The 10,102-nt window shown below is 37.6% G+C and overlaps 1 protein-coding gene across 1 annotated transcript in view; it reads right to left on the bottom strand.

Annotated features, from left to right (window-relative positions):
- Positions 1 to 284: 284 nt before the first annotated feature.
- Positions 285 to 10,102, bottom strand: part of slc17a6b (solute carrier family 17 member 6b) — a 29,938-nt gene continuing 20,120 nt past the window's right edge. Inside the window, exons 10-12 of the mRNA XM_088333699.1 lie at positions 9,804 to 9,914; positions 7,538 to 7,665; positions 285 to 6,114 (exon numbers count right to left, since the gene is read on the bottom strand). Of these exons, the coding sequence (XP_088189825.1) occupies positions 5,782 to 6,114; positions 7,538 to 7,665; positions 9,804 to 9,914 (572 nt within the window). The 3' untranslated portion in view covers positions 285 to 5,781. The remainder of the gene's footprint in view (positions 6,115 to 7,537; positions 7,666 to 9,803; positions 9,915 to 10,102) is intronic.

Here is a 10,102-nt window from a genome sequence, read left to right as displayed (position 1 = left end):
TGAGTATCAGATTGTCAGTTAGAGAAATATATAGGTCATGGCAAATATTTTAAAGTTCCTTCAGATGTTTGTTAATGACAACAAAGAAGTAATTATAAAGTGAGTAAAGTAAATCAAAACCTAATCCTACTGTCCTAACCAAAATGATCCTTTTTTTCCAATAAATCTATACATGAATAGTTACACACCCCACGCATAAAAGAATGTGAAAAAATGTATTTTTTACACCCTTAATATTATTCATTGGTTTGTGTACTTCTCAAAATAAATACACGACACAGACATTGATGTTTTTGTTTAGTTGTGTCTTTTTTTAACAAAACAGAATGATGTAGAGTATTTTTTATTTTTACATCGATGGACCTGTCAGTTTACACGGCAACATAAGGCAGAGAAATACACTTCAACTTCAGAGGCACAAAAAACTGGAAATACTTTATGTTGCACAAGTGTCGTTTGGGAAATCACACAATCAGCTTACGTCTATGAGCGCCACCGATTGGCCAGTGAAATATGAAAACGCACAAAAGAACGTTGGAAGGAGACTGGAGCCACTGTTGCTTCCTATTAAGACAGGATTGGGAGTGGGCGAGGGTGGGGTGCAAGTAGTAACACTAGAACAAATACCAAGTACCACATTATGTCAACGAGCAGCCATGGGTCAACACTCCTAATTTTCATCCTTTATCCTCCAAGTTTGCGCTTTCGGATATTCTTAAAGATGTTTGTAGCTGACTGAAATATTGTCCCATACGCTATACACTACCGTACTACACTCTGGTTAGAGCCTGTTTGTGCTGTTCTCTGAAGGCATATATGCATCGTTGTAGGAGAGCTTCAGTTTCTGGCAATTTCTTTCTTAGACTAGCCTGCCTTTGTTAGAACAAGCATAGACTGTCGAGTTTATATAAGGGTTCTCTTTTTCTGGACATTCTAAAGATTTAATCACACCTACAAATGTGATGCTCCAGATACTAGACTAGCTCAAAGAAATGTCAGTGTTTTTGCTTCTCAAACCAGCTAAAGTGTTATCACCTGTGCTAACAGTATTGCATAAGGGTTTTCTAAATATCCATTACCCAGGGTTGGGTAGGGTTACTTTAACTGGGTTACTTTCAATTACTTTTGGATTACTCCAATACCAAATATGCTAATAAAAGACAAAAGAAACTAAATATGAATGAAATTACTAGATTTTGTGCAGGCTTGGGGAATAACGGAATACATGGAACGGCAAAAATGATGTTGGCAAACTGTTTGGATTTATTTTCATTTTGTTTCTGTCGCATTTTATGTTAGTTTTGCCGGAGATCAAAGCCAGGAGAGAAAGCTTACCACGTGTTGTGAGTCATAATTTTATTCATATTTAGTTTATTTTGTCTTTTATTAGCATATTTGGTATTGGAGTAATCCAAAAGTAATTGAAAGTAATCCAGTTAAAGTAACCCTACCCAACCCTGCCATTACCCTGCTAATGCAATTAGCGAACACAATGTACAATTAGAACACTGGAGTGCTGGTTGCTGGAAATGGGCCTCTATAGACCTATATTACATTAAAAACAGCTAAAATAGTCATTTACCACATTAACAACAAGTTTAGTTTAATGTTATTGTCATTGAAATTGTTCCTTAAAAATTAAGAACATTTCCAAGCGACCCCAAACTTTTGTACCATAGTGTACATATATTTGTTTAGCTTCTATCCGTTCACTTTCTACATTGATTATCACAAAAATCACTAATCAAGAACAAAAAGCATACAGAGTACTGCGATGTTGAGCGTTGGGCCACAACTGTTACTATGGATTTATTGCTTTGTACAGTACAGAAATGTTCAGCGACACTCGGATCGCCACCGCGCCTTCTGCTCACTTTAGATAATGCAACTTTCTTTGGGAAAACCCTTTTTTTGCTCTTACCCTTTGGTTAATTGTGCGGAGAAATTAAAACATCAGTAAGGTTTTAAGGACAAGAAACATTCATTTGGAAAGTTGGGAAGGGGGAACAAAATTAACGTTGCACCACAAAGTTTCATGCGTAAATAATCATTCTTGCACACACACACGCACGAACAAACACGCACACACGTATTCTTTTCAAGTGCTGATGAACGGCCGTCACGTAAAGTGAAGTTTTGGCCCTTTAGTGATTCTAGAGTGGAATGTGTTTGCCCATTTTTTCTTATTTGCACATGTAATGGGCCAATCAATATAATTTATAAGCTTTTCTGGAGTGAACACCAATACATTTTCCTTACAATAATTCGTTCTATGGCTGACAAACAGCCTAGGTGCAACATCTCATTTTTTTTTTTCATAGAATCGGAATTAGGCACCAAAATGTTGTTCAATCAAAGAGGGCGGCTATTTAGTCGCTGAGAATTTCACGAAACTCACTCAAGCTTTTTGAGCCAGGGGTCTCATTGAGTTCGATATTTTGACCAAAAGGGTCCGGAAAGAGAAAAATATAGATGTTATTTTTCTTTAATCATCCAATAGAGTCTCAAATCTGATACCTCGCCAGTGCATGAGGGAAAAAGATAATTTATATCTCTGTATTTTGGCATATTTTGCATTTGTTATTGAGGCAAAAATGAAAATATGACAAAAAAATGGAAAAATATTTATAGACTAGCAACATTGATATCCTTTTATGAATAAACAAACATGCTTAAATTTGCAAGTACTGTATGTGTTATATTACTTTGTCTTTGTCTAAAAATAAACCGTTTAATCAAATTTGTTTTGAAACACTAAAGCACATTAATACATGATATCATATACTAAATATTTAAATATATTTGCTTCAAAACAAGTTAAAATGAAATACAGCTAGCTCAAAAGATTTCTGTCATCACAATGGAAAACTAAAATAAATACATGAAAAAAATAGCAAGTAAAGAAAAATTTAGCCAGATTTTCAAATATTTGGAACTCAGTAAAATAGTGGCACCAAATCAACACATTTTCATTTGTAGTACTCTTACCGTTTTCTACATATAATCATTATACAGGGTATTTAAAATGGCTTAGGCACATGTTGACATTGAATATCTTGGAAACTTTTCAGGATATAAGACCTACATTCAAAAAGCTAATTTTCTCATTATCTACATGGATTGTTCAAAGGTGTTCAATGTGAGAACCAAAGGTTTCGCAACACACATCCAACCGATGGTCCAATTATTGCCAAACGTCTCCCAGCATTGCATTGTCAATGGTTGCGAAAGTTTCTGTTAATCGTGCTTTACTGTTTTGTGATATGTTGAATAAAGCTGTCTTCGGACTATTCTTCTTTGAAAGAGCACCGGTCAATGGAAGAACGTACCTTGACATGCTCGTAAACTGGATTATGGATAAATTGAGTGAGAAATAGTCTGGTGAATTCATTTTCCAACAGCACCACTACACTGACGCTTCTGGGTTAGAAAGTTTCTGAACACAACACTGCCAGAGAAAAGGATTAGACAGTCTTAGCAGAATAATCACTATTTTATTTCCTGACCAACCGGATCTTCAGAACTCACACCGATTTCTTTAAGTGGGCATTTGTGAAAAGAGTGATCTATGTGCCCGCTATTCCGAGAGACGTGGATGAGCTGAAGGCCGGAATAACAGAAGCTGTTGCATCCATTGGGACACCTTTGGCAAAGATTTGATTATCAGCTTGATGTGTGTCATATGACCAATGGTGCTCACAGTGCACATCTTTGAACATTCCATGTAAAAATTGAGATGTCAAGCTTTCTGGATTTACCAGATGTCCTCAATAGTTTCCGAGCTATTTCAAGATTTGCAATGTCAAAATGTGCCTAAGACTTTTGTATTTTCCACATTGTGGTTTGGCGGGCCGGAGGAAAAAACTGACGGGTTGCATGTGGCCCACGAGCTGTAGTTAGCCCATTGGTGGTTTAGAAATAAGCGATCATGCTTCAGAAAGCTTGTGATCTGGCACGCATTTTCAGCCAGGAGGAAAAATAGCCGCCATTTTCGATGGCTAAAAAACATTTTGTGTCTAAGTCATTCTCTGAAAAACAACATTAATCAAAATGCTTTGTTTAGCCCAAACAACATGTTATTGTTGGGAAAACGATTGGATTGACATCCTCTTTTATTTTTAAACTTTACAATAAATATCAATAAATGTAAACATCTATATACTTTTTGGAATGCTCACTTCCTCATCTTTTAGCTAATATCATGTGATTGCGCTATCGTCAATATCTAGTTTCAATTACATTGTGCCGCTGAAAATATTAGAGTTTTTTTTAAGCATCATTGCACCAACCCTTCTTATGAATAACATTTGTTGTAGAAAAAAATATTTAAACACCTCTCTAATATTTTGTAAGTATCTAACCTGTGCTTGTTTGACGATTTGTTCCGATGTCGGAATAACTTCCCACCCATAATAAAGCTCCTGGGACAGTCAACGTCACACTCTTGGTGTCACAACATGCATCACACAACGCAAACATCAGAAAGAGACATGGTTAGCTTAACGCAGTGACACTCACCAATCACAAGTCACAATTTCACATGTCTACACCAGAACAAAAAGAGAAAAAATGTGCTCCTAGGGTACAATCAATATTGACGGTGGTCAGTTTTTGTTTACAAAGTTGTGCAGTGACACGATTGTGGACCTTGCTTCTCCTCTGTGGAATTGGAACCAGGGGTGATCACTGAGGGCTCACGTACTGGCTTCCGTACTCTCTTTCTTTTTCTTTTTTTTCAGGAAACATATGCTAATGAGATTTTTACATTTTGAAACCAGTTTCACTCCAAATATCTATTCAATATGTGTCCATTTGATTAAATACCATTTATTTATGGAGGACCTAAAATGCACAAGTTCCAAATAGATATAAATGACTGAAGGAATTAACACCGAGATAGATAGATAGATAGATAGATAGATAGATAGATAGATAGATAGATAGATAGATAGATAGATAGATAGATAGATAGATAGATAGATAGAAACAATAAACTAGAATGAAGACAAGGTTCAAAATTTAAAATACATAAAAAAGTATAAATTAAAAAAATATATTACATATTAATTGATATTAAAAAAAACTCGCATAATAATTTAAACCTGCGGGTGTTGTCTGCATGAAACAAGTCACGAAATGTTATGCAAATGAGGGGGCGGTCTTAAATGGGTTAGTGTGGTTGATAAATATTTTTGATTATTTATGATATTAAATTTCATAGATTTATATTTGTATTGATTGATTTCCAGATTTATTACTGTTATTATATATTATTTATTTATTAATTTATTTGTTTAAAGCCTTTATTTTTACCATTTATAGATGACCACCGATACTAGATATTAGTGTCGATACCAGCTTTATTTCAAGGTACTGGTGGCCGAAACGGATATTGGCTGTTTTACAGTCAATTAAAATATATATGATGAGGATCTATAGGTATTTCAAATAACAAAGGTTGAGTACCAATCTGATGGATAGTGGTGTCGTACATCCCTTATTTTTTAGGCATTTCTTTATATTGTAGTCTGTTGACATTTTTATACTCTCTTTCTTTTAAATGTCATTTTCGACGAACATTTTTCTTTGACTTATTTATATTTTGGTCCTCCATAGTTAATATCTTCATTTATACATTAAGATGATACGTCCTGTGCAAACTACAACAATGGATTGGGATTTCTTTCTTTTTTTTTAATCTTTATAATCTGATGATATTACTTTGGACTATATTAGCAAACACTGGTCTACACACGTATTATTGTGTTTTATGTGTTTGGTCTAAGAGTATCCCTCGTCCTGGTCGTATCCGTAGCCTCCTCCCTGAGAGCCTTCTTGCACGTATTCCTCGGTCTTCTCCCAGTTGGCGGCCCAGCCTCCGTTCACTTGCGTGGTTGCGCCGTAGGACTTGGCGCTTCCGGCGTATCCCTGCGTGATGTCGCCCGTCTCCTCGGCTAGCTCGTCCTCGTGGATGAAGCCGCACTTTTCCTCGCTGGTGAGCTCGGGATCGGCCCAGGGCTGCTTCTCTCCCGAGGCGAAAAGGCCATAGAATATCACACCGCCGTAGTGCACCAAGGAGGCAATGAGAAAAACATACTGCCACTCTTCTCTGGTCTGGAGAGAGAAGGTGGAGGAGCATTTTTAGCTTAGATTTACTACTGATAGGCAGGGTTTGAACAGGTGCTTATAATCCTTAAAAAATGCTTGTTGTTTTGATGTTTCTCATCAAGTATGCTACTTGTTGTTGCCAGGGTCAGAAATTTAACCAGAGGCTTCAAAAATTAGTTCTTCAGCCCCTGTGGCCTAAAAATAAGTGTTGATAAAGCTGTTAGTTTAGCCAATTTTTGAGTTGGCGTAGCCAGGACCTTCAAGCTGGCCAAGGGAAATGTAAATGGTTTCTATAGCTATGATTGGCTTTAGGCCTGTAACGGAAGTATCATCAACGAACATTTGCAGTGCACTGCTTCTTCCTCTCAAATGAAATGAAATGAAATGATCTGCATTTATATAGCGCTTTTTAAGTCAGTGACTTCCCAAAGCGCTTTACAATGTGCTCCACATTTCCCAATAGCGGCCTTGCAGCCATGTAAGGCGCTAGCCTGCTTATGGGGGTATTAGGGGGTTCAGTGTCTTACCCAAGGACACTTTGACATGTAACAAGGATGAGCAGGGATTCGAACTGGGATCCCTTGATCCCAAGACGAGCGCTCTACCTCCTAAGCTACTGCCGCCCCGCAAATGGACTTTTTCATCCCTAAATCGAATAAAAACTTGGACAGAAATACGATAGGACAGGTTCGACGTTCAGCATTAGCTACGAATCAATGGCGATAGAAAATAATTTCTTGATGGAACTGAAAAGCACGTATAGTCTATCTGACAGAGTAAATGAAATCCCCTTGAGGAAAAAAGGAGGATGGATTTTGTTGATTAGTAAAAGGGGTTTTGCCAAGTAAAATGTGGCAATATTCATACATAACATTCCAATTTTATTGGGTTATAATTAATGCTTTTATAAGTGTCTCAACTGTCGCTGCAGTAAATGTTTTATAGCCATTATTGAGTTATTGAGGGTTGGCTTGCTTTAGACGTAGCACTACTGAAGGCCTCTGTGTGAAATGCACGAGGCGCCACTGCTACATTGTTATCTGTTGGGGTCTGGTTTGCCCCTTTCCACCTGAGAACGCCTGATGGGTCCAATCACGACACAGCTTTACTCAAATACCCAAAGTCTTCTTAAGGACATTTTGGACAGAGCCTGTGGTCCAGAGTCAATATCTCCATCCACACTCCCACACCTTTTTCTAGATCCATCTTGGTTTGGGAGGTTTAGACAGTTTTATTCTTGTTTTTAACCATTTGTTTGTTACTTTGTTGATTATTTCGAGATTAAATACCATCATTTTTTATTTATTATTCATTGGGTCCACCGCAAGTTACAACAGTTATCGATGACAATAAAAACAATTGTAATAATATTTTAAAAAATGAATAAATAAAGAAGATAGTGCTGTCTGTTTCCTTCAAACCCATTTACCTTGTTTTTTGTCATAGCACCAACAATAAGAGGACACACCATCCCCGACAGGGTACCCACTCCATTAGAGATGCCCATGAGGATGCTGGCATAGCGGGGCGCGATATCCAAGTGGTTGACGTTAAAGCCTGGAAATGCAATAGGAAGGGATCATTAAATTATAACATGCAATAGAAGTTTATATCATGAAGACATCAAAGAGTAAAAGCAAACAAATATTAGAGGATGAAAGCCGCACAGTGTTTTTGTCTTGGTGAGGCTGTAAGTCGCCATATTTTCAGCCACTCCCCCCCATTCCATTCTGTCTGCCTGACAAATCCCCTGAGACTGTCGACTCTGAATTATTTAACACTCTAGGAGAAGGCTCAAGAACAACAGGCAATCACATTGTGTGCAGTCAAAAACCTCAGATTGTTCTCTAGCTGCATTAAAACGTTATTAATATGTGGATTTTGTCACAATAACAAAACGTAAAAAAAAAGCCAGGCAGGAACTAGAGTAAGATACATTTTAAGTATTTGGATTCAAATTTTACTTGCAATGCTAGTTGCTAAAAAACACATTGGGACATGACAAATAAACAAAGTAGTAATGTTTATTCGTATAGCCCTTAATCACAAGGAATCTCAAAGGGCTGCACAGACCAGACTCTTACATACTACATACTATTATTACACACCCCCTGATCTAAAACCTACATGAGGGCAGGGAAAAACTCAAAATCTCAACATGAGATAAATGAAAAAACCTCAAGAAGGGGCCGCACATGAGGTCACCCCTCTTCCAGGATGACCAGGCTAAAATGGATGTTTCGTAACATACAATAGAAATAAATACAAAATAAGAAAGTATAATATAAAATCAAATTAATGGTAATGGGTGTATAGGCGAAAAACATGAGCTATACTGTACCAATGTTAATTTTTATAAATATTCATAGGTTGAGAAACGTGTATTTCTTTTGCACAGCTGAATCCATAATTGGTAGTTCCAACCAATTTTTTCTTGCATCTTGCTGCAATGTCTCATTGACTAAAAAAAAAAAAAACATTAATGCTGTAAAATATTAGTCCCTGATTTTAATTATATGGTGGTACACTTGCCAGAGCATTTCTGGCATCAGAATTTTCCATTTTTTATTTTCCTTCTGAGGTAAGTCAATTGGTGCAATGATGTGTTTTAGTTTTGTAGATTTTATTTTGGATATGTAAAAAGAAGGTCTAAATGGTGGTGCAGGAAGCAAAAGCACCCGGTGCTACAAATTATAAATGTGTATTTCCTATTCGATAAATAAGGTAGTCCTAAACTAATGCCTTCATATAAGCACTGTTAATTTATCATTGATAAGTTAAAGCATTTCAAATTGTCTGTCAGCTTCCTTTCATTGGTTTTTCCCCGTTGTGATACTTTCATATGTGTGCTTTCATATTTAAGCATTTAACCAATCACATTTTAGCCATCAGTTGTTGCTAGGCTCGGATATCTACCCATAGGCCTTTACACATTATGAAGGCCGTTTTTGAGTCCCAGATAAAGCTGTTGGTTTAGCCAAACAGATTCGGATTTGGTGTGTGAACGTCAGCTATGATTGGCTGAGGGGCGGTAATCCAACAAAGCGATTGGGCCAACAGCTGTTAACTTTGTTGGTCAACTCTGAAGTGAGCAAGCCTTTCGCAAGGGGCAAAATGTTTTGTCCGCCACTTTCAACCTAGAGGTAAGATCTTAAGCCTGAGCCAAAATCTGAGCCGAACCGATCCGAATTTGGGGCAGAGTCAGTACACTAGGGTTGCGCCGAGCTTATCTGTCTCTGACTTAATTTTGCTGTAATTATCCACCCATCATTGTTCATTGTCTCTGTTTATCAATCTTCTTTAACTTTGATTTTGTTACGAAAGACAGGCTTTAAGTGTCGAGCGTCCGTATAGCATAGGGCCCTTCGCACCTCCACTCTCTCTGTCGCCGGCTTATGGAACCGGGTCGTTCGCATCGACACATTAGAAATTCAGAAGAGAGCTAAAGGCCCAGGTGTAAAACTTACAGTACACCAGTGGTTGTCAAGTTCTTACTTTTAAAGCCAGTATATTTAAATCATTTTTTTCCGTATTTTTTATGCAATGAAATGAAAATGAAAATGTTTCAGTATAACTGTACAAGAAAAACAAACCCCCCTAAAAAGAAACTATAGGTTTGCATGTGATTCTCACAGAACAAAATTTCCCTTTACCCGTATTGGCTGAGATTTGTGGGAAGATTCAGACGTACTGACCCGATATAGCAAATCCACTGAAGCCGACTGCCAGCACCAGGAAGGAGATGGCCACACCTTTGCTGTGGGAATAGCCGACAACGAGCAGCAGCGTAGCCTCCATGCCAAATCCTAGCGGGGAGGGACAGCAGGCCTCAAACACTGGCTGGCACACCAAAACCCTCAAAAAGCCCGCCGGCTGTTGCCCTTGACGGTGCCAATTGAATTAAGCCAGCCGCGAGATTTGCTCTCAATTACATAAGTGGCAGAAAGCAAATCAATGCGCAATCACATACTGTATGTGGGCGATTATTGAGCAT

This window comes from Urocampus carinirostris, chromosome 4 (assembly GCF_059441175.1).
Source record: "Urocampus carinirostris isolate Australia breed hairy pipefish chromosome 4, RoL_Ucar_1.0, whole genome shotgun sequence".
Classification (NCBI taxonomy): Eukaryota; Metazoa; Chordata; class Actinopteri; order Syngnathiformes; family Syngnathidae; genus Urocampus; species Urocampus carinirostris.
Note: the sequence above shows the minus strand (reverse complement) of the source record. Positions and strands in the feature narration are given on the sequence as shown.